The following is a 25,495-nucleotide window of genomic DNA, read 5'->3' as shown; positions in this document are numbered from 1 at the left end:
TGCTCCAAAGCTACACTACTCCGGCAGCATTGTGGGTAGAGAAGGATTCAAATCATACCAGAGCTGCAAGTAACGCCCTCGAAATGATCTAGTTTGTGGTGTGATTTAATGGAAAATTGGGAAAAGGGCGGTTGGTTTTCGTCCCTTCTTCGATGGTTTGAAGTTGGGAAGGATGGTTCCAGAATTTGGATAACGTGTGAAAGTTGAACGATATAATTTACTGTAAATTAGTATTTTGCTCGAAGATGAGAGAGTAGCGTGTTGAGTGAGTGGTAACAATTTTCGTTAAGTTAGGTTATTTACTTTCTAAATAAAGGATGATGGTAGATTATAGAGTTTTTGAAAAAAATGTCCAAAATCATAGTGTTTGAGAATGAAGTTTAAACATGAATAAACGGATGGAGATTATGTTCCATAATTCTCCTTTCCCGGTGACATTACAATCTCCAAAAATTTGGTTTAAAGATATATAAAGACACTCTGATTATTTTAGTTCCTTCCTAGTTCCTATCCTTGTTCCTATTTTAGTAAATTCTGCAAGGAAGATTGAGACTTCAACTCAACCTTAAGGTCACTAGAGAACCAGCCGAAGCCGGTGGAGCAAATTATTACTTATTATAGCACGTTAGTTTGCTCGTTTCCTGCTCGATCCGCGATCATCTGCTGATCCAGAACGATAATAATCCGTTGTTCTCGAGGTGTTGTTTAAACCACTCCGCATATAATTCATCGTCGATCTTAGGACCGGATAAAACCAATCGCAAAAAAAAAACCCAGATGTAATCGAAAATAATCATATGTTGGCGCATTTCCCGCCTTACCTGGTGAGGTAGTAAAACCTCTGCAGAAAACGTTTAATTTTCTCCCCATTTCATGACCAGGCGATAAAACGCGGGGCACGAATACGATTGAGTGACACGGACATGGTTTACCAGCCGTCTCGGGTTGCCAGCCATCCAACTTCGCTTCCCGCTAGAAGGGGTAGAACGGAAAACCATGGGGTCATCAACGTCACAGATCATCGCTCGTTGCAATTTTTCCGCCTTGCTGACGGAACCGTGATCGGTTTCACTATCCGCAGTGTCACTTCCTGCAATCGCTCGCGCGTCATCAAATCGTATTAAAAATTGCGTTCCTTTTTTGCCGTGCATCATCATGAGGGCGAATCATGGTGCGCGCTTCCACACCGAGGTTCGTTGAAATTATGGATTATGATAAAAGAGGAATAAACAAAAATAAAATTAAACGAAACTCGCCACAGGATGATCGGCAAGGGAGTGTGCAAGTGGGAAGTTGTGTGAGGGAACTGTAGATGAAAAGCGTCTGCCAGATGCACTGACGTTGAGTGATAACGTGGTAGCCCACTTGTGTGTGTGGAAGGATGCATCGACGAAAAGTGCATCTCATGCAACACACGACGAGTCTGGCTAAATGCGTTCGCTGCCTTTTCTTGTGAAGGATGTTTTATTTTAGTGTACACCAAGACGGACACTTCAGCACCTACTTACTCACCCACCCAATACTTCCCCCGTGGGAGTAGCATGCATGTGTGAATATGTGAGAAATTATGACTACCGAAGTGAGAGAGTGCGCCAATTTCCAGCGCGAATGTTACAACCCCCTGCTGTCTTCTTGGGAATGATACTTGTGGAGAAAGCACGGAAAGGGCGGAAGAAGGGAAGCAAACCGCACCGATTGCAGTGGACCATCTTGACAGGCATCGGAAATTGTGGAATGGATTGCAATATGGAGCTGTCTTAACTGGGCGAAATTGGAATTGCATACAATCCGCGCACATTCTCGTACGAAAATCCCGTAGGGAGATGTTGATTGGGTGCGAAACTGACCCACAGCAAGGAAAGGTTGTATGTCACTCTTGGATTAAACGGAGAACTCCTAACTGGATGATGCATGAGTGGAATTTTCGTGTTATTCTCTGCATAAGAACTTATAAATATAAAGAAATTGAAGAATATTTCCCCCGAGTAAACGCTTCCAAGTGCATATCCAAATTATAAAGCGTTAATTTAAAACTGTTAAACATCGAATTGCAATAAACCGCATTAAATCACACCCTATCGTAATGCGACGATGCACACGGCGAACAAAACACGCCCCACTAAAGCGCACCTTCAGAATTGCATTTGCATACTACTCGCGATTAACTTCCTCGAATAAGTGCACCAGTGAATAAGCAACACTGCACAGGGCCTCCAGAATTGGGCCTCCGAAATAAAATGAGATAAAAACAATCTCCTTTCGCTCTCAACGACACCGAGTGACATTCAAACGAATTTTAAGAAGCAAAAAAACAAAAAAACAGGCCATAGACCCGTAGCCAGGGAGTGTTTTGTGGTGCAGCTTGTCTTCTATCGGTAAGTTCGATGCCGATTGGAGCGTGGTAGCTTATTCTGGACTGGCTTATTTCATCGACCGTCGGTGCGATAACAAGATTTGGCATTTGCATACTTGCAGCATATGCATCTCCACACTGCCACTGCCGCCTTAGCGAGAGTGCATTTAAGTAAACCTTTCCAACATAATCGCTGTCCGCGTGTGGGGCTGCTGTCGCTGTACCTGCCAACTCGGCAACTCGAGAGCGAACGCGCGCGCGCGCGAAAAGCGAAATCACAGAGCGCAACACAACCGAAAAAAAAATCCATTTAAATTCCAATCCCTCGTTTGATCGTATGCTGCCTGCCTCACACAGCCCTTTAATGTCAGCTTCATGCACATGTTCATGTTTGCATTTAAATTATATCGCCAATGTGTCTCGCGCGCTGCTCGTCGTTGTAGTTTAGGGTTTCTGGTTTTTCGTTGTTTTTTGTTTTGTTCGTCTTATGCCGATGCCTCAAGGAGATAGTGCTGCACTGGTGACGCCGCCAAACAGCATCCTCACTGTTCTCGTCGGATATCGAGACATGCATGAGAGTCTTTCTTTCGCAAAAGCGAGATAAGAGCGATAAGAGAAAATGGCGTTCCATTTGGGCTAGCCATATCCCGTCCTAACTTCCAGCTCTCATCGATTGCCACCCGGTTAAAATTAAAACTGTACAAAATGAAGCCATTTATTGGCAGTCGGGTAACAGAGAGTTGAAGATGCACTAGGAAGGCTGCATCGAAATAAGTTTTCCAAAACTTTCCACTTCGCCCCCTCACTGAAACTGGAATCAATTCCAGTGGCAGCAGATTCCAGGAGTGGACCTTTCGCTTTTATGAAGAACAGAACGAAAATCAGACGCAAAAAAAAAACAATTTTGGATGAACTTTTTCAACCATTTTCTTGTCCTTTCCTTTTTTCTATAAGCGAGAAAACTATCGCAACTAGACTTTTCCAATTTTCCAATCGTCTCGATAGCGTCTCCGTCTCAAGAGAAGCACACAGCAAAGAACGCTTCAAGTGCTTCGATTCTTGAGATGCAGAAGCAAAACCCGTGGCCAAAACTCCATCTGATCGTTATATTGGGACCGGGTGATGGTGATCGTAAAAAAAAGGCCGAAGGAAGTGGGCGGCTTCTTTCCATCAGCAGTAAAATGCGCATCGTCTTGCAAATAGTGGCCCTTTTTCCGTTTAGTTTTGGGCTGGACGGCACTAACGGCGAAGGGTCTCCTCCCCGAGTGCAAAGTAAACTCTTCAGAATTGGAAAGTTCTTTTGAAAACTCGCCTGCCACCGGTGCCTGGTCCAATGGGGGAAAAGCACAGCAACCTAAATAAAAAGGTTCACTTTCACTATTTTATGGCTTTCCTATTTTCCCGCGGCAGTAAATTCGAAACACTTGCTTCTTAAAACTCAGGACAAAATGCTCCCCGTTTCACAAACACGAGCAACGTTTAATCCTTCCAAGGATAATCACGTTATTGCGAAATCGAAAAAAATTAAAAGGTTAAACATGGCAAAATGGATTTCGCACAAATTGTTTACGGCGTAATTGTACTTCGAAGCACGAGTGAAAAGCTGTTTTGCCAATCGGCACACGCACGCACTTTAATGCTCTTTCCTGGTATTTTAATTATAAATGTCCTTCTTCTTGAGTCGCAAACGAAACGATTGACATCAGTGCAGACAATTTGGTAGAAACAATCGGTGTGTTTCAATTATGTATGGCAGGTTGGTGTCAATTTTAAAAGCATTTTCGAGGATAATAGTCTGGGATGAGCTGTAAGGTGTAGATAGAAATTTAATGTAAGTGTTGTTTTCCTAGAGGGATGGAAAGACGTTTGCTTTATATAGAAATTGTAGGTTAAACAGAAGGAGAGAATTTGGGCTTTAAAGCGTTTGTTTAGATATTACGGGCATATGTTTTGGAGATTTTTTCTACATCATAACGTCCTTAAAAACACCAGATACCATAGGATCAAACTTCTCAAAGCCGCAATTATTCATTTCCAAACAAAAATTATCTCATTTAACACAGCATGTTTACGATTGAGCGGCCGTTGTTACCGGGCCTGAAATAATAATACTTACAAACACATAACAATTCGCAAAAAAAATCATTAAATCTATCCTTTTCCCTTTCTTCAGCAGCAACATTCCAATTTCCCTCTACAGGAAAATTCTGTTATCCGTCCATTGCACCGATGACGCACGGACATGTCGTCGTACATGGTTGTAATTGTGCTGGGAGGAAACATTTATCACCCCTCCACAGGAGACCCTAAACCTTAACACACACACCATCATCATTTGTATGCGGTTATAAGGCTTATGCTGTGCAGAAAACCCGTCTGTACGAACAGAGAACGAAGGAAAATGTGATAAAAATGTTTTCCCTTACACTGTCGAAAATGGAAACGCAGTTTTACCTTACTTTTATTTACACGAGGGATATTTCCCTTCCATCGGATTCCATGGTGGAAAGAAGTGGTGGAAGGGACGGCGAACGGGGAACGCACATGTGCGTTTTATCATTCGTGCACTATTTACACTGAAATTGCATTCCAGATTCACGCTCGGTCACTTTTTCTCCCTACGCATTTTTTTCATGAATTTTCTTTGAAAGCAAGACCTTCAAAAAGCAAGCCAGGACGCAGTTTTGGTGCTGTCTTGCTTTGGGAGACCCAGGTGCTTTAAGCCAGCTCGGTATTGAATCAGCTGAGCTCAACGGGAGAATCGTCGATGTCAAACGTGTATTACTTAGAGACGATAGAGGGATTGCGAGTTCAAAACGCTAATAATTCCCTCGGCTTAGCCGAGAAGGTTGTCCGATGACACTTCACAAGCAGAGGAGATTTTAGGGTGCACCGAACAGGAAGGAAAACTGCGTTAGTTTGAACCGGATAGAGGTGGCTACATTAGCCACAAAGGCACACATACATTAGGGTTCGAAGATCCAGGGAGGACAGCAATGAAGCGCGATTATTAATATGGATGTGCTTAGGCGTAATTTATTTTAATAATGAATGACAGTTTCGGCAAAACGGGCAGGGACACCACACCCGGGAACCTTTTGTCCTGGTGTGGCGTGGCCATGTTTTCTATTGCATTTTTTTAGCTTTACCCTCCTTTGCTGGTCGCGGATCAAGAGGGAGAAGTTCGTTTTCCCTCGGAGTGTTGTACCCTCTGTTCGATCAATTTTTGTTTTCCCACTTTCCCGCGTGCGTTAATGGATGCTAATGGGGTGTGTGTGTGTGTGTGGTTGATGCTGTGTCGCATAATGGGAAACACTTTTTTTATTTAGGTGTATGATTGAGGTTCTTTACGTGTCGCCTTTGAACGATGAACAAAAATAGAGCAAGGGTTCGAATTTTTAATTCATTTCCGCTTAAATGCGAGCGTTTAATGTCAGCGGTGGTCGGTGCGAATAGGTAATTTTTCGATGTACATTAATAGTCTTTCTTCGGAGTTGGAGTTATTTAGACACACTCAACAATTCCACAACAACTCCACAAACTATTCCAAGAGATTGCAGTACGTTCTTTACCATTTCCTCACTGACCATCGTAAATCCTTTCAAAGTTTATTGACCTCACCGGGATTGTTCCCCTTCGCAAATGCCAAAAAGTCATCCTGAACCTATCGCTACTTTCCTCTCCAAAGCATCTTAAGACTGTTTCGGTACAATTGTACCGACCCTAGTACATTGGGTACTCTTGGTAATGCTGCCCTTAACACGCAACACTGCCACTTACCGAGAGTTGAAAATCGTGCACCAGGATTAGACGTTAGGTGACACCCGGGTTCTACCGCAATGAAATCAGTTCGGCCGAAGCACCCTCTCTACCATTATGCGTAACAGAGAAATGCAATTTGCTCGCCTAAAGCCACGCATATGCATTTATTATATAAAAAAGGGGGAATCCGATTCCGGTACGATTTGCACCACAAAGGATGCGAGAAGATTTAGCAAAAAGTAGGGAGAAAAGCGAACAAAAGGAAAGAACACTGGAAATAGTTCATCGTGAAATATGAGAATAAATCAAATCCGGTACGGAATGTCCTTGGTCCGCTGCCATCTTGTTTGATCGAATTAATATCGCATAAAAGACCGTAATCCACCAACTGTCAAGTGCAATAAGCCTTAGCAGGAGCGAACGAACACTATCGGTCCACTTAGGGCAATCGAAACACGGTGCGTACCCCCGAAGGGATTCGCCGCCAGTAGCACGTGCACCATTTCCCTCTGGCGGATGATGCACACACGTGCCCATGGGTACGTGAGCATCAAGTGCGTGTCTGGATTCGAGATTCCGACTACCACTCCGCATTCCTCTGTGTCAAACGCAGCCCGTGAACATGACACTCCCGGCGTAGTCCTTGATGTCCTCTCCCTAAGAAACATTTTTACCGTACTTCTTCTCACCACGCCACAGGAAATTGTTGGTGGCAAATTATCGATGACCCACGACAATGGTGAACACGGAAGGAATCGTCCGAAAAATTGTGCGTTCGGTGGTTGTCCATAAGGGTGGACACAAATTTCGATTCGTCACACGCCCACTGGAAAATGAAATCGATGGGCACGGAGCGATATCCCGTGGGATCTGATTTTTTCGATTTTTCCATCGAATATGTGTGAAGCTGTGCTACAATCACAGTATCTTGTCGACCCCGACAACAAGAAGTCGAGGGCGAAGAACAACGTTTTTGTTTTCGCACCTCGATGTGGTAACGCCAAAACACACACAGACACACGAAAAAAAATCTAAAATGCGTTTAGAATTGATCAGATCCCGATTGCGAACGAAATCGATTGGTCCTGTCGGTGTCCTTGGGGAAATTTAACACTAAACCAACAAAGCCACAGCATTACCACACACGCGAGGGTCGCCTTGTTTCGCGTCAAGTTCAAGATTTTGATGAAATTTGCAGCCCACCTGATCGAGATTCGTTGGATTGAAAATTCACTTTCATTCTTGGTGCCTGACAAACACATGTGCCAACGGAAAGCCAACGCTCAATTTCCCAGGTGTAAAACAACAACTTGAAAATTCTCACCGGTAAAGGAGAAAACCCAATTTTACCTTTATCTGTGACATCTACTTGGAAGGTTGCGAAGAAAGTGAAAAATCGGAACCTTTCTGCCTACGCATTTCGAGACGTGGTACAGGGAGATTCAATCAAAGCTCATTTCCGACACAATTTGAGTGTTGCGTGTCGCGATTCCAAATCTAAATCCGTATCACCACAACCAGGGAGATCAGCCAGAAATCAAACAGCCGTGTTGGGACTCTTTGATGTTTTTCATCGATATGTGGCCCCACGACGAGTGCGCTTACCGAAGCATTTTGAGACGGCTTGTTGTTTGGGTAATCCATTTACGAAAAGTATTCGATTCGGATCTGAAGGAGGCTAATTTCAAACCACTTTTAATCTTCTCACATGACAACAGGTTTAATTTGGTTTCACATAAAGGGCTGCACATTAACTTTCGAACTCTACCATGTGGCCAACGATCCAGTCGTAGAATTTATCGACCCGTGTATAAACGGCCGGTATGCCGCTACCACACTTTTGCGGCCCAAAGCTAACAATGCCCACGACGTAGTGCAGTGTTTGAATTGTTTTCATAAGCGGACCACCAGAATCTCCATTGCAGGTATCTTTGCCGGGAGTTCCGAGCGCACAGAATTGTGTTTCTGTGAGCGGAACCTTAACGCGTCTTTGATACGTTTCGTTGCAGGACTGCAGATCGAACTGCTCGAGCGGGACGTGTAGCTTGAATCGACTTCCGGAAGCTAAAAATACAACACAGCCATTAAGTAATTATTCTTCTTGGTAGGGGTTGAGTGGAGAGAGCTACCTGTTTCCGTACGACCCCATCCAGCAGCCCACATGTTGCCAAAGTACAGCTTCTCTTTTTGCGGGGTACCAGGTTCGGGCAGACAGATTGGCTTCACGAATTCATTATACACCACCGTTCCTTCCAGTTCGATCAACGCAATATCGTTAGCCCTATCAGCGTGATTACCATTATAGCCCTCGTGAATGATTAGCCTCTTGTAATCAAAGTCCTGCACCAGAGCTGCACAGGAAAGCTCATCATCCAAATCTTCACAATCAATGTCGGACTCGGTATCCCATTCGCCCAGGCGTACTTTGTGTCTAAACATTAAAGAATTAGCCAGTCAGCCATTTTTCCAAACAAATGTATCGAGCGGACTTACAGTTCAATCCCTGCAGGCAATCGTACGAAGCAGTGAGCTGCTGAAAGGACAAATCTTCGATTGAGAAGCACACCACCACAGGCAAACCGCAATGTTCCTCGTCTTTGGTTGAAGTACTGGAGCAGCACCATCCATGGGTACTGATCGATAGCCGTCCGCTGTCCACCAACTATTCGGTTTTCCATCTGCACGCCACACTCGTCATCGTTCACAGATCCTGTCCGGCAGGTTAAACCCTTCCGACGATCACAGACGTGCTTCAGAAGGTATGCATCATCCACCTCTGTCCTCGTACTCTTCAATAGTAGGGTGAGATACTTCGGATCATTTCTAAAATGCACACAGCGTCCTACCTTACCGTCTACGCGACATATAGTGCCCGGCGAGACTTCCGTTTCTAAAATTATACACCAAGTTTTTGGTAAATTGACAAGTTGGTATAAAACCATTTCCAAAAACAATAACGAACCTAGAGAAAAGATTTGCTGAGCAAGAGTAAGAGCAACGACAATAAACTGTACGGAGTGGAACATTTTGGTATGGGAGTAGAACAATAACTGAGGTGCAAATGGTTCAGAATTCGATGAGCAACCGAACCGAGAGGCAAAATTCAACCAATCTGGGGTAAGTGATAAGAGTGGATGTGTGTTGTGTGTGTGAATGTAAAACTTCATATGAACCACATAATGAGTATAAGCAGTGACGGAGAATGGCCAAAAAAGAGTAATTTTTAAATTATACTTAATTATGTTTTATATTTCAAGCGATATTCAAAAAATCTCTAACCCTTTTTTCGATTTAGTTTTTTTTAAATTTTACTATTTAATGTCCGTTTTGTTCGGAAGTCTGCAATACAGCTTTGTTCTATAGTCCAATTAATACTTTGTTTAAATTCAGCAAAGGTCATGCCGTTGTGGCTGATAATAGAAGAACGATGATTCAAGATCACTCGATGATCGTGACCTCCTTTTTTGCTACTTTGCTGCCTTATGGGAAGAAAGTTGGTGAGTTCATTTGTTTTTGTTTTTACATAAACAACCAAATAAAAGCATTCCGGTCCCATATTTCTAGAACCCTTCCTTCCTTAGAGCGTGTCATCGAAACTCATTCCGTGAAACTGCCGTTGTTTTGCTTCATAAGCTCGGAGCGATATCTTTTTCCCAAACAATTTCTCCATTTTGGATGCCTAGAAAAACAGGCCTGTATTTATTAGCGCAAATCCATCTATTCACAGGCATATCCGATCCGAACAACGTATGCATGAAATAATGAATGAGTGTGTCGCTACAGAACCACCCTCCAAACGTTGGTCGTACGAAACGATGAAAATTCGATCCGGAAGCACAAGACAAATGTAGAACATTCCCACAAAAGCGCATACATCTCTCCACGATGGGAGAAATAAAAACAACATGACGAGGAGATTAAAGTTACGAACATGAATGGGTCTGGGAATCAATTTTATGCTCTGCACCATGCAAAAAGGCACCGGTAGACACAACACACATTCCCTTCTAAGCTTCCAATCGCGGGCAGCATTTGGTGGGGAGCGCTATTCAATTGATCTGGATAATAAATGTAAATCTATTTACGAAGGACATCCGACTGCTTCGTACGCAAATGACGCATCCACGCAGGCACGCAGGGCACAAAGAGTAAATGCAAAAATTAGTGCAAAATCCTCTTCGTTGTACGCGAGCAGGCGATGCTCCACGGACGATGGCGATGCCGTAGCGAATGCGAAAACAGTCAGAACAAGCAGCAGACCGGTAACGGGCCACGATGAATAAGTCCCTGGCCGGAGAGTGCGACAGGTGAATTGCAATTAATTTATTCTAAAATAGACAAACAGCTTCTCTTTTGTGCAGGAACGGTTAAAAAAGGGGTTATCTTCGCTTTCGGAAAGCAGGACTGCCCACCCTCGACATGGCAGTCCGGAGGATTCTCTAACTGGGAAAGTCACGTCGACAACTACCGAGCTGGGTGCTGCGTCGTGCACGGCTTGATGGCGCAGAATTAATAGGTATTTAAATGGATTCCTTATTACCAACTCTACAAGAAGCGTTCGCAAGCCATCCGCACCGTAGACTTCCCCGTAGACTCGGCAACATTTTAATACGAAAAAGTGCGTCCTCCACTGCGTTGTGTGCGCGGATGGGGCAAATTAGTTCGTCTGCTTACTTACTTACCGCTGTCAGTGACGCCCCGTTCAGGAGTCAGTCCCGGTTGCACATTTCAAGCGTGCATTTTGACAGGCGAATGGTACAAAACATTTGCCTCAAACGAACCTCGGCAATCGTGAATAATTATGGTTGCATGTAAAGAGAAAACGATGCCGATACAACCCACTGGATGCCGATCGATCTCAAAGGCTATGGAGTGACTTTATGTGGATTGTTCGGTACATGGACTGGTAAACTTTGGTGAGTTGAAAATCGCCGCCTGGTTTCTCATTAGATATGCAAAGACATTTAAAGAAACATGCCTATTGGACGGGATGAGACGCAGGGTGGACAGGCACTAAAGGTTGTTCAATCGGGAAAAGACCTCGACTGGGAGGAAACGATTGATTTCTTCTGTTTGAGGGAGTTTACTGCACTTATGTACATCGTTTAATGCCAACTTGTGTATGAATTGTAGATGATTGGAGTTGGGTAAAAGCAACTTGGTGTCTTAATTAATTGGGTCAACGAATTATAATTACTTTCTGAACAAAAATCAAGAGCAAGAAGACTTTCAACACAATAAAAAAAAATTTATCACTCAAAAGAGTTCAAGTGGAAGATGGGAAACATGGTTATAAATTAATCTCCACTTACTCTAAGAAATCAATTTCCATTCTCCATTCAATCGCTCTTCCTCAAACGGAATTCCCTGGGAAAACTCAGTGATCCACTCTTTCCTTGGAATACTATTGCATAAATCGTGCACTCTGATCCAACATAACCGATTCTGCCAGCAACTTGATGGACAATGTTGTGCTCATCCCAGACGCTATTCGCTTTCTTCGCGTACACGAGCAAACGCCTCAAGCAACCATAAGGTGTTGCAACCACTTAGCGTATGGCGCGAGGGAAATTCCTGCAAAATGGTTCGTTCGATCGGTCGTCGATCGGAGAAAAGTAACTGTAGCGCGCGCATGCTTCACGATCGATCACTTCTCGTACAGCTCGAAACAAAAGCTGTTCAATGACGCATCTTCACGTCTTCACACCATCTGGCACTCTTCGAAGGGAGCGAACGGGCACCCGCCTGCAACCCGTTGGTCAGAAAGCCATAGAAACAACCCGGGCAAAATCAATCACCATTTGAAACGGTTTTTAATTAAACAATTTATCAGATTTATGTAACTCCCCGTGTGCCATGGTGCCCCGCGAGGAAGGAAGGAAGACAGAGATGGCCGGAGGGTGGTGCATATTAAGTTAGCCAAAGTGGCCAACATTAAGAAACGATCAGTCAAAAAGCCGCTGAGCTTCGGCTAGGGCTGAAACCAGAACTCACGAAAAAAAGGCCAACATGAAACAAGAGTAGAAACCCCGAAAGGCAAGACACTTGAACTATGGACACGGCGTCTTTTGCGGCGTCTTTTAATGCTAAACTTCCCACCGTTTCACCCGTCTCACCGATCGCGCCCACGAGATGGCCCATAATGTACGGCGCGAGTCGTGAGATGGGCGCGAGCGCGCGCGCAAAAATGTTCCGCACTCGCGACGATTGGGGCCTCGCATGACGCAACAAGGGAGTGAGAGACGCCTGAACCGAAGAAGAAAAAAAAAAACGATTCCAAAAGGGAAGTAAATTGATCTGTCTGGAGATTTTTCGAGTGCTGTCTCGAGGATTAATGTTTTGCTCTTATTGTTGTTGCCTGATATCGCTAAGTGTTGTGGTCGTCGATTTTTTTTTTATCTCTGGTTGGGCTCTCTTTCATATTTTTATGACGCTTTTTAAATACGTTTTCTGTTCCCGCGTCCGTCCTTTATGGAGCGATGTGGCTATCGGTTAGAGAGTGTGACTAATTGAAATGTTATTCAACTTCAGCCAAGAGCTTGACATGTCTTGGTCGCCGTTGTAGGTCGGTGGAGGATCGATACGCTTTCGTAATGGGATTCCACTGTTCCGATTCTGATACTGTGACACATTGCGACGACAACGTGTTCATTAGATTAAGCTTTAAGTGTCAGTGACAAATTATTGAATTACCAGATAAATTATGTATCTCTTTATTCAAATAGGAAAATGTTCTTTTTAGTGTATTTGTTTCCGTCTTTTTCCAACCATGCCACGAGTCCCCCAAAACTACGTTAAATTCCAAGCATTGGATAAACTGCTTTCCAAAATGACGCGTCCACAACAAATTACTATCAATGAAATTGGCCCAATTGTTGATCCGTTTGTCGCCATTGTAACTCTTCTATTATTCCCCCGTTTAATAGTTACCTTACTTTTAAATACGATTTACCTCTCCAACAGCCTTCTCTAGGCACACTCGCTGTGTATGCTGCAGGAAAAAGAACCAAAGGAGAATGAGCCTCAGAAATATCCTCAAAATTGGAGTTTCTTTCTGTCGATTCTTTTTCGATTCGATTCCTCTAGGAATTTACACGCGCCCAAGTGTATACGTGAGCGTGAGTTTGAGCGTTTTTTTTTGTTTCCGAAGCATAAAGTGCGTCTGGCTGGCTGCCTCAGCCATTCAAGTGTCCGAAGAAAATTGTTCTTTTCATGTTAGATTTGTTCGCATCATCGGCCCTTCATCAGCATCACGCAGTAGTGTGTGTTTGTGTGTGTGGGTCTCGAGGAGGAACGTTTAGCATTAGCCCATTCAAACCACAGAGCAAAGCCACGTTACGATAAGTTCTCTATTCTTTTGCGCCCCAGCCAAACCCAAGCGTAATAGGTGGAGATGGCTTTTATTTTCTTTACCCTGCGATCCCCGTTGCATGATCATCATCTTCTTTAAGCAGTCCGTTGTACATAAATAGGAGAATCTTTACGTCTCCTTTAATTCATAGACCTTTCTTACAACAACAAAAAAACGATCATTCTTCACTGCTGTTCCGGCAATCTGGGAGTAATGGAAGGGAATCCAAGGGAGTTTGAGGTGCGAAATAACTCTATTAACGGAGATTCCAACAAAGCCCAAGGTGTAAAAGTGCTGCGAGTCCAATTTCGATTTGATTTGGCTGTGTGTTTTTTTTATCTTCTTCTCTTCTCCAGATGAAGAAGTTTTACCTCAGGAAAGTGGATAACAACTGTGCGACGCATTATGCACGGTTTAAAGCGATATGAAAATTTCTTTCGATGCTTTTCTGTGCAATTATTCCACACCGAATTCGTTGGTTTGGTAGTTGAGCTAGAAATGGCTAGAAAAAGAGGAGATACCCCATAAAAGAACATATTTGAATGGCAAATGTCAGAGTGTATGTGTGTTGTGGTGCGTTTTAAGATGAGCCTTTAATTTAGGTCATTTTGTAGAAGCCGATAGAAGCAGTGCAAAATGAATTATTCCTTCGGTTCCGGTCGAACTTAAATTGGAAACGGGCTAAGGGCAAACTAATATGCTGATACAGATAGGGAGGGAAACATCTGACCTACTAGTGCGTGATGAGATCAATTTGTAGAACTTCAGTGGCAATAATAAGCGAATCTCGTTTATTGGGTCAAACTTGTGGAAGAAAATTTTGATGAAAATCCGTTAAAAATGTCCAAAAAGGAATAGTTCTCAAATATTTCCGCCGATAAAGCTGGCTCCAGCAAAGTTATCTCTTGAGTAAAGCAAATGTAAAACTAATTGATGCACACAGACAGAATAGTGTCAAACAGTGACATTTCCGCCGGCGATTGTTATTCCCACGATGGCGTTTCCGATTGATCCTGTTCCTTGCCTAGGGAGACAATCGAAGGCAAACCATAACTAAAGGACCAACCTCCTCCAAAATCGGTCAAAGCGCACCCATGCAAGTGTGACAAATCATCGTCAACGGCCGCCGTCGGTTGCACAGGACCTCTGCCTCGAGCCGGAAGTGGCTTTGCGTGAGGGAAATGGATGGGAAACATTCGCACTTCACTACACCCCAAAATGAGTCTCAATCGCGCGCGCGTCAATCAGCTTGCTCGGACGGTCATGACAATTGCACTCGATGATCGTCGATTGGTTGTGCGAACGGACGAGGCTCTATTCCTATACCAACTGACGGGGCTCACTAGCTCCGCTATATTTCGGACGATTTTCCCAACCTCCGTTTCGGTAGCGGATGACGGAAATGAAAACGTGACTTTCCGATAGAGAGTCCTGCCGATGGGACGCCGTTCGCAAACGTCGCTACAGTTTCGCAACGGTTCCACTGGGAGGGTTATTATCGTGCTGTGCAAAACCCACCAAAAAACAGGGAGAAAATCCCAAATAAAATGCTGCATCAGCTACAACCCAATGCGAAAAAGAAAAAAAACGGGCGCCATCCTTCATTGCACTCTCTCAGAAAAGTGTTGGAAATTAAACAAACTCATGTCGACAATGACATTGTCATTCCACCAGTTAGCCATTTTGCTCCCTTTTCCCTTCTGGTGGTGTTGGGAGTTTTTTTTTCTAGCTATTGTACACGACACCACCATGAAAAGTCATTGCAAACATAATTGACAGGCAGTGAAAATGTGACAAATTGATGGTTGACGAACTTATGGATGTAGCGGAGGGGGGGTGGGGGGGGGGGGTCGAAGGGTGTCTAACATCGTGCAAGCGGGGGACGACAATTGATCACAATTTGGTGGACTTGGTGGATGGATTGAGCCTTCGAGCAGTTGCAAGTAATTATAGGCTAAATACAGCAGATTGATTTGGGCAATTTGAATGGCGGCATGGAGCTTGAAATTCTATTTCTAGCAAGCGATTGGGCAGTTCATTCTACGTGAGAACGTGTCCGTTTGGCAAGTATCGTTCCCAACGTCTGGGATTTATACAAAAGACTGAACAAGAATCATATCTACATTTAAAGGCTAATATTTTATTTGAGTTAAAAGATTCAATGGATGAAAGGACAACACATGGTTTAGGATAGATAACATCATATAAAAACAATCGCAGTAAAACAATTCATTCATTCGTTCGTTCAATTAATTTAAAATCATGATACAAAAACATGATAGTAATTTCAAAATAGTAAAAAGATTAATAAAAACATAAACCAAAGGTGTGAGATAAACAATTTTCCAGCGAAATAATTCTGCCTCCATTTGGTCAGCGATAAGCTTATTCCGCATTCTGTAATGAAGTGTAAAAATAATAATTAAAATCCTCGGAAAGTACAAACCGGCGGCTTATGCTAAAAATCCCGCAACCGAAACAAATCACCCTTAACATACACCCAGTCCCCCAGTGTGTGCAGGTGAGTGTGTGTACGGTTCATTTGGTTGGAAAATGGAAATTAGTACTAATGAAACACACGGGCCATTGATGCGTTTTGCTTCCGTCATTGCTTCGGCTAAGAGATGTAAGCCACATCCGGTTCGGCAGTGATTGATTACAATTCATTTGAAGTTTGGAAATGATTTTTAAGATAAATTAAAAATGTTTTTGTAAGAGTGATAAACCCGCATTTTTTTTCTTCAGCAAAACATTCCTTGTTCAAGGCAATCCTTCAAAAATCTGACCACCTTAAACACGCCATAAACTCGCACTCCAAGCTTAAGGAATGTTAAAAGCCCTTTTGTTCTCGTCACACTTAAAATGGCAACCCGAAACCCGCTCACGAACAAAACCGCGACCGGTATTTCGATACGGAACAGAACACACCGTGGCTGCCAATCCAGTTTAGAAGAAGACTGCCAAGCAATCGCTTTGCCGTGCCGTAATGCTTTGACCATTTGTCCGCGCCTCAATGATTAGGCAAATTGATTTTTACTCTTCAACGCTTTAGCATTTATGGCTGCCGTGTCCTACCCCTGCCAATCGAAGTGGAAGAATTCATTCAATAAGCAAAACTGTGCATTTTTTTCTTAAATGTCGGTACCACCAGTCCACCGGTCAAGTCCGTCCGAAAAACTCACTCAATGTGTGTACAAATCGCGATCATTTAACCATCAACATCGGCATGATCAGTGTGCGAGAGGTGCTGGGTGTCGCAGTTTTAGTGCCATTCGGCGATTGCGCTTCAATATGCGATCGACACCTTGCTCACGATCGGCGAACAGGATAGTTTGTCGTCATTTTTGTGTGTGTGTTTTTAAGTCTCATTGCCTTATGGAACTGGCAGTGTGAAATCGATACTCACGATCTGCGGTTTTGAGGTGTTCAAATCATTTGTACCAGAGGGTGCCTAATGTTGCTTGAGCAAGGCGCAAACATTCAAACGGTGAGTGAAAGACGCTTGATAAGGGGTGAAGCAGAAACTCCTTTTTCTCAGTGCTTCAAACGTCGAACACACTTTTTCCCACCAATATTTAATGCCGCGATGCTAACTGTTGTGACTCACACTGTGCTTGATGTGGCGCAGAACCAGCAATAACGATGAGAAGATCACCAGGAAGACAGTTGCTTGGTCGACCACAACGTGCCTGTGTATTCGACAGATTGTACGTACACTTTTGGGCTGTGTGAAAAAGAAACAACTCCAGATGTTAAGCAGCAGCCCAAAAGAAGTAACCCTAACAACAACCATTACGCTAATCAAACCTCGGCATTCGGTGGAAGCGGCGGACAAGTATAATTTTATGCCAAACTCGTGGACTCAACATGTTTTTCCTCAAACACACATATGTACACATGTTGCTTCCCTCTCGCCTCTGCTTTCCTTCCCACCCATCGGACACACAAATGGTACGAGTGGGGGCACGATTTGCATTGAGATTAAAATGGAATAGACAATGAATCGGAAAATAGAAACAAAACAGTTTTGCAGCAAGAGGTCGCGCGCGCTCTAGAGGTCGGTACCGACAACTTCCAGTGTTCCCTGAAGCAGAAGCTGGTTTTCGTCTTCACAAGCCCGGCCGTGAGTCAATTTATTCTGAAATCAATTAAGCCGTTTCAGAACGAACAGGAGCCGCGTCGATGCTTCTTGTTTTTTTTTGGAACGTTAACTTTTTGCGTGTTTAATCTCCAAACCAGAGTGCAGAACGTGGCTTTCGGGAGAAATACATACGATTTCGCGTAAAATTTCCATTTCCAAGAGCGCGCAGTCTACCGATTTAGAGGAGTGAATTTGCTTTCCCGTTGCGTTGTTTTGCCGATCTTACGAGTAGCATATGGACGTGGTCGTGAAGAGGCGCACATGGAAATTGAGTTATTTTTACACAATTAATGTAAGGAATTTTAAAAGCCTTTTTACCATCGGCCGGAGGACGTCTAGTTTGGTGGAGGGAATAGTTCGGGCAGCCAAACGGGCCACGATTTGAATGCAGCAAGTTGAATGTTCTTTGGGAAGCGATGAACCAGAATGATCTTTTCGAAACAGGGTTTGGTTAAGATTGATGTTAATGGGTGAAGTTTTCAATTGAATTTCGCACGGCAAGATTAAGGGATTGTCGCGGGTTGGATTTGTCTAGTTGAACCAATGTTTTATTGTGGCTATTTATGCCAGAATTAGGCAGTGCTCTATTGATGCAGGTCTGTTGAATTCTTAAAGTATCGAATAAAATTAGTTATTCATCGCCCGAACCGATCTTTGTTATCGAAAACAACCCCCAGCAATGCATTCCTGGGATGTGAAACCCATAAATATGTTGATTTATCGGCTCAATTCATGCAAATTGCCATCACTCAGAATAAATTGTATTAATTTGCCCAGCACACTATGCGAAAACAATCCACCTACGTACGCGTTGGTGTCTGTGCCGAACACTTTCTCTCACACTGACATTGTGCATCGAGCAAGACAAAGATAATTTGTTTTGCAAATAATTGAACCACCGGGCTGCGGGCTCATAAAACGTACAGGGCGCGTACAGAACAGAGCGGAGAACATTAGAAACTGATTTTATTTAGCTCACCCGTGACAAGACGAACCATAATTTACTGTCGAGTCCCATTAGCGGTGGCGGGAGGTGTGGTGAGGTTAGGGAAAATGGGCCACAAATCATCGGTTCGGTGTGATCCACACGGCGAAGATCAATTCGCGTGCAGGAATGGGAGAATTTTCCACTCGAGTGAGTTAATGACGCTTGAGAGGAAAATGAATTAGTTTTTGCAGTTCTGCGATTCTTTTCTTGTGGCCATCTTGAAACAATCTACGTCCAAATGGTGAACTTTTCTCTTCGGAGCGTCTCGTAAAATCGAACTTTATGACTTTTGCTTCCGATAGACGAACACGATAAAACTTATGTTTGTTGGACTAGAAATTTACCGACAGCAACACATATTGACACAATGTTTGGTGCATAACATAGCGTCGTGATGTTTTGCCGTCCTTCGAATCGGTTTTGACAAGCGTGACTAGAGCCGTCCAGTAGACGTGGTCAAGGATGAGCTCACAGCAAATAAGAAAAAATGCTCTAAAATTAGCTACGGTGAATTATTTTGATAACGCTTATATCCATCACCAATAGCCAATCAAACGAGCTCACTGCAACCGTCAATGGCGGGTACTGAAGCGCCCTCGAGGCAAAAGTTGAAGAATTTGAAAGGTCTCCATTACCAACGACGGGGTACGACGGTACGATGAAGCCACGACGGTCTAGGACGGTTGACATTGGGGATTTGAAATAACAATTATTCAACCCATTGACGCCATCATCGGTGCTTGAAGCGACTCAGCTTTCACCCTCCTTTTCGATGGGTTTCAACAATCGCAACAATTTGAATGCTTAAAAACTCGAACGAAACAATAACGGCGAGAGGAAAGAAACCAACCAAAAAAAAAAAAAGAGCCCCAACTTCATGCAAAGCATCGATCGCAAGATGCATAACATTGTTGACCCAGTTACGCCCGCCATGTCTTCGCCGAAATTTTGTTCGCGCAATCTGTTAAAGTCACAGCGAAACATTCCACACCGCCCGGGGCCATCATTGTACAGCCCGGTACCAGCAGAGTAGTACATCGTTCATTTTTCTGGACTCTGCGCTCCTGTAACCGTACACCGATTGAAGGTATTGAGGCGTGAAAATGTTTTCCTTCGGACGGACGTCGAGATTCCGTTTTTCGGGGTGGGGAAGAGCTAACGCGCCCCTTTTTCTCTCTACACTGCAAATGATATTAATTTGATTGAGTGTGAATAATGTGTGCCTCCACACACGTCAGTCCTGCAACCTCCACCTGCTCCAAGTACGTGGTGGCATTGAAGTTATTCAAAGAAACCCGGAAAACCCGATCCTTTTGAACCATTCGTGGTAGGACGGCACACATGTAGTAAGGGTCGACGTGCAAAACATGGCGTAAACACGAAGGGGTGTAAAAAAAACGAGCTTGAAGGATCAAATTTCACTGAATGGTGTGCTTCTTCTCGACGAATCTCGGGCGGTCAACATGGGCAAGGCGAGGCGCATGCATTTTTCACGGACCGTTGACTCCACTTCCAGGCAGGATCTTCTGGTTCCAGCCAGACGAGAAAGGGTACATTGATTTTTACGTTCCCTCCTAATCTCTCACCAAACGTTACTATATTTTGTGAGAGGACTAGTTTTTGCAACGTTGGTAACATTTTTTTCTTCCAGATTTTTGCTTTAGGAATAGAAATGATTGATAAATGGAATGGAAAACAAGGGCAAAAGATTTTTTATTTCGGAAGTATGATGAGCGAACGTAAACTTTGCTGGTAGACTGGCTGTTGCTTTCAGATTTTAAGACCAGGATTGTGAGGAGAGGGGATTTATCTACTGTCAAAATAGTGTTTGATGTTACGTCTACAACACTCTCCATTATTTAAATCATACAACATTACATTGGGTAAACCATATGAGTATCATATCCACCAGAAGAGGATTGCCAAGCCAATTATTTTAATGCGAACAAAACAAGCGATAACACTTAAAACTTTTCAAAACTTAACTTACATTTATCCAATTTTCGAAACTAAAAATGTCCTCCCACTGTTTTAGCTCAACTTCGTTCAATTTATTATACTAAACTACTCTGTGTACTCTGTTGACATTTGACAAGATTGACTAAGTGATCGATTTTGGCTCTTTTTGCAGCTACAACCTGCTTCATCCTAGCTCATGTCTTTTCATGATGGCCACACACAGAAGCTGGTCCAACTCATCACAGAGCGCAGTTTGTTAGTTCAATGGAAATTCTTTGAAAGGGAACACCGGACAAGAACACTCTTTTTGCTCCGAAATTTACAATCTACTCCCGGGTAAAGAAACAATGTTTGACCATTTTCGCGTTGTGTGATTTAGACGACGTTGAGTGAGTTTTAGAACGAGTTTAGGGGTCTGTGGTTAATTTTTTAGAAAGGAACCTCCAGTGGTTCGATGCTTGTGGTGCATGTGGTGTGGTGCTATCAATTTTTTGCATGTGTCTCGTCCGGTTACCCCACGAAAGGTTACTAGAGACCGTTATTTGAATAGGAAGAACCAACCGAGGGAGAAAAAAAAACGGGAATTGATCCGAACCGCGAAGCACAGGTGCACGGCGCACTGTGATGTTGCACCGAATGCACATGACGAGACATGTTTGCAATTCCATCCCCAACACCGGGGACCACCAGACTCCGTAGTCTGGAATTAAATTACTGTTCTGTTTATTTGCTTTTACGCTCCCTCTCACTCCTCCACATCCATCCATCGCATGTTGCCGACAGTATGTGTTTTGTGGCCACCCTGCCCACACACGCTTGTAATCAAATTTTCGCATCCAACAGAAATCGCATCACGTCACTCATGGAGCACCACCGCTGCCGGCTGCTGCTTCTCTGCCGGTTGAAAAATGTGCATTTAATCCTTTTCAAACGGAGCCCTCAGCTAAATCGTTTTCCCAGTCGCGCAGGTTAACTGCTCGCGAAGTTATTAGAGGATTTTCCAAAAGCCGTTTATTTATTCGGTAAACCACGGACAGGGCGAAAAAAAGCCTGGCATGCACATGCAGGATAGCTTTGTGTTTTGGATAAGCCTACTGAGTGCGTCGTTTATGTTTAATTTAGTTTTGTCCAACCTATGGTAGTGAAAGCATATTTTTCAATTGCGAGTGGATTTATCGAAGATTAAGCTGTCATTGGAAGGTTTAAGTGCTTTTGTTATTTGTACGATTGAATTACTGTGATACCTTAAACATTTCGATAAGCCAAAAGCCGTTTCCAACGCAACGATTTAAACGATCAAAGAACTCGTTTGGAAATGCTTCACGCAACACGAAATATCGCTCATTGCGTTGATTGTGCGTTGAATGTTTCACATCAGCTTGACATGCTTTAGAACATCTGCTCTGCGGTCTACACATCGTGACACGATTCATGCACGCTCGCATACATTGACAGACAGTTCATTTCAGGTGCTTGCGCTCGATGCATCGTCCTAGCATCGTACCAAAGGAAAGGTAGCTACAACACTAGATAGTGGTACGGTACAAAACCCGGAACCTGCGTTCATCCTGGGTGCCTTCGTGTGTTCCGATTGCGTGTCAAAATGTGAAACTAGAACCAGCTCCCCTTTGTCTGCTCCCATGCTCTTTATGCGCCCCGTAGAAGTGGAAATAATGATAGAAATTAAAATTTCACTCGATTTCGAATAATTTAAATCACGCTTCCGTTTCTCGAGCAGCAGCAGCAGCATACTCGCATCAAGGCAGCACCCCGGTGTGTGTTCGGCAAAAAGTTGGAGCTCACGATGAGTTAGGGTGCCATGTTTCCGTCATTCCGTACGCAGCAGGGGAGACACAGCGATATGTGATAATTGTATGCAAAATTGTGCCTAAGCATGCAGACCATTCGCATCCAGCAGGCCTAAGCGAGCAGATAAAACGCTAAGCGCGCGGGCTGATCTAGCGATAATACCGACTGCTCTCGGTATATGAATTTAAACGTTTAATATGTTAAATAGCCTGTTAGGAATTATTTCACCGTAAAAGAGTTCTTTTTCTCTTCTTCGTCTAGCTCCACATTACAAACGATGGTATGTTGTTTGTTTCACATCAAAGGCTCTTTAGAAATGTGCGCTGTAATAACTACGGTTTTGATCATTATCAGTACACTATATTCACTTTCATCCTGCTATTACTGCCGCAAACACAACGGCAACAAACACAAATCAATTGCAGGCTCTGGCTGTTCAACTTGCAATTTTCAACTTTGAAAATTGAACATCGAGAGTTACGGAAAATGGTAGTTCTTTTCCCATTTCAGATGAATAGAATCGATACACCGCCCTTCTGTAGAGTGCTTTTGCTGATTAATGCATTGACTGGAAAATATAGTTTTTTTCCATTTATTACTTTTTATGAATGAATACAGGGAACATTGTTTAGGGCATAGAACAACTGTCCAAGGAATGAAATAGTAATACAGTGCTTTACATAAATATATGAATTCTTTTGGTATTTTTAATTCCGTTCCTGCTGTGTGTGTGAGGTGACTGGCGCCACTGTCACCTTTACCATGGGGCCGACACAATTTTTATTATAGGCTTCGAACCTCTGTTTGATTATCAAACAAAAAACAATGTGCTAAAAATATATTACCAAATGTACAAGCAGTAGTTTGAAAAGAAAAATCGAAACTAAATCACATTTTTCTATTCATCCAAATGATATCCTACACACTGCACTAATCAAGCTTTTCAAATGAACAATTTCTTAGAATCACACAAAACGACAAGCGTCACTGTATATTATGCCTTTGCATGTAACGTTTTGCTCCTGCCTACATGACCGTTAGCTTCATGGAAATGCATTCTACTCTTACCTATCTCCTTAGCGGCCTTCGATCAAAGAGATTCCTACCCATCTTCCTCTTTTTTCCTTATTTTATAGTTTTTCCGCATTGAAATATGTTTGCATGTTCCTCCTGGCTGGCCACCCGCTTGCCATTCGTAATCTGAATGATGATAGATTTTCTCGAGAACCAATATGCATCTTCCAATTAGCGATTGCAACAGCAAAGTGCACCACACTGCTGTAATACATACGCGCGCTCTCTACCCAAACCTGGCGCTACTGTCATCAAAGAGCCGAATGCCCGTTGGATCGGTGCATTAGTTTATCTGACCTCGGATGGGGAGAGGCGCAAGCCCGCGTAAATGAGCCGTAAATACTGTATTCCAACTCAACTTCCTGGATAAATTTGGCTTTCATTTCCATCAGCCGGGGATGCACTCTGAAAGGTGAGCTCTATGTTGCAAAATGTGGTGTTCGGTTTGGCTTTTACCATCTTTATTACTATTCATCGTAAAGCTGCGCAAAGCTTTGCGGGGATTGCACGTGAGAATAAGCTGTTTCAGGGTAGGTCTAAGCTTTGCAGCCAGGCCAACCTCTCTTTTTTATTAGCTTCATTTTATGATGCAACCGTGAAGGTAACGTCAGCTGCAATGGTGCCATAAAACTGAGTGAAATAAAAACACAACTTCCCTTCTGCGTCTCCCTTCTTCTGGCTTGGCTACTTACTGGCCGCAATAAATAATATTCGCAATTGATCTAATCAATCTTCTCTCCACTTCCATCGCACGACAAGGCATGGAAGGATGAGACAAAACCGGGATGCATTTACGGGGCATTCTGCTAAATGGGCCCGTTTGGAATGAAGGTGGCCGAGAAGCATTTGCGTGAAAACGATTTGTAGCGGGTTGTTAGATAAGGTGCGGCCGGTTTGAGCATTCGATTTGGTTAAATTGTTTTCTTGACTTTTAAAGAAAATAGTCTCTCTTAGCCGAGACAAGGTGTGCTGATTTTAGCCCTATTTTACAGACAAAATTAGATCGAAGCGAAGAGTAAGAGCTGGCAATAATCATCCCGCGATCGAGTAAGAGAAAGAGAGAATAAAAACGAAATCAACCTACAATCTTGTTAAACATCGCAGAACGGTAGAAAATGAGACTCATCGTAAACGTAATGAGACTCGCTGGCGGTGACTCCTTCTTTTCGCGTCCTTCTTGTGCGGGGGGGATGAGCTCAAGAAAATCAAACTTAATTGCGTGTCGAACATTGGATCGTGCCAGGAGCAACTGTGTGTTCGCGGGGGTATCCTCGTCTGAATCCTTCTGAACAAGCAAGAACATACTAGAGATTGCAGGGTGCACAAGTGCTTGACAATTAGGGATAGACTGAGAGCAAGCCAGCAAGCAAACAGGCCGCCTACATTTACTCTGACTCTCAGAAGACAAAACGAACAACGTCATTAGATTGCATTTGTAACTCGAGAACGATGCGACTGGAAGTGAAGCAAATCTTGCCAAGAATGCACGTTAAAAGCCTATTTTCTGCTGCAATTACATTCACCAACGATTTCCGTTTGTTTTCAAGAATTTTTCTACTTCCTCTGACCTATAAATGAAATTAAAAGGACACATGAATCTAAAATAGAAAGAGAGTTTAAATATTTAAGAGTACGGCTTCGTCTGCATCACCAATGTCAAATAAAACCGATGCCGGATATAAACTTCAGGCCCAAGAGTTTGAACATAATATTGCAATATTAATTTCTGTATGAAACTATGACACTCATAGTGCGAACTTTAATCCTTCTGGCGCAATTTGTGGCTTTCTCGAGGACTGCTTTAGTTGCATATCACCTTGACCAGACAAGCATCTCCTCTTTGTTGCTAGAAGAATCCATCTGCAGCATAAGGAATTAAGTTGTTGAAACCCGACCCGAGCTCTTGCCACACAAATGGACACACCTACTGACACATATATGAATAGAGTTTCAGCTATTCTAGTCGGAACAGGAGCACTGTGCACAACAAAATGGTTCTGAGAAGGAGCTGACTGCATTGGACGTTGGACGCGTACTTGGTAAATACCCTTGCGGTAT

General features: G+C 43.4%; 2 protein-coding genes across 2 annotated transcripts in view; both read right to left on the bottom strand.

Annotated features, from left to right (window-relative positions):
* LOC126567794 (toll-like receptor 7) overlaps positions 1–25,495 on the bottom strand; it is a 462,685-nt gene that overhangs the window by 249,388 nt on the left and 187,802 nt on the right. The window lies entirely within an intron of this gene.
* Positions 7,829–9,198, bottom strand: LOC126568309 (CLIP domain-containing serine protease B4-like). The gene is made up of 4 exons (XM_050224768.1): positions 9,078–9,198; positions 8,609–9,005; positions 8,245–8,546; positions 7,829–8,179 (listed from the first exon to the last, which is right to left on the bottom strand). Exons 1-4 carry the CDS (start codon positions 9,139–9,141, stop codon positions 7,866–7,868), a joined length of 1,077 nt encoding a protein of 358 aa, XP_050080725.1. The 5' UTR covers positions 9,142–9,198; the 3' UTR covers positions 7,829–7,865.

This window comes from Anopheles maculipalpis, chromosome 2RL, assembly GCF_943734695.1.
Source record: "Anopheles maculipalpis chromosome 2RL, idAnoMacuDA_375_x, whole genome shotgun sequence".
Classification (NCBI taxonomy): Eukaryota; Metazoa; Arthropoda; class Insecta; order Diptera; family Culicidae; genus Anopheles; species Anopheles maculipalpis.
The sequence above is the reverse complement of the archived record's forward strand: the minus strand, read 5'-3'. Positions and strand labels throughout refer to the sequence as shown.

What these genes read in the sequence shown, in the direction of transcription:
- LOC126568309 (XM_050224768.1), bottom strand. Translation starts at nt 9,141, where the DNA reads ATGTTCCACTCCGTACAGTTTATTGTCGTTGCTCTTACTCTTGCTCAG. An exon ending in TTGCCTGCAGGGATTGAACT is followed by an intron (nt 8,547 to 8,608) that starts GTAAGTCCGCTC and finishes TTTAATGTTTAG; the next exon opens with ACACAAAGTACGCCTGGGCG. An exon ending in ATGGGGTCGTACGGAAACAG is followed by an intron (nt 8,180 to 8,244) that starts GTAGCTCTCTCC and finishes TTGTATTTTTAG; the next exon opens with CTTCCGGAAGTCGATTCAAG.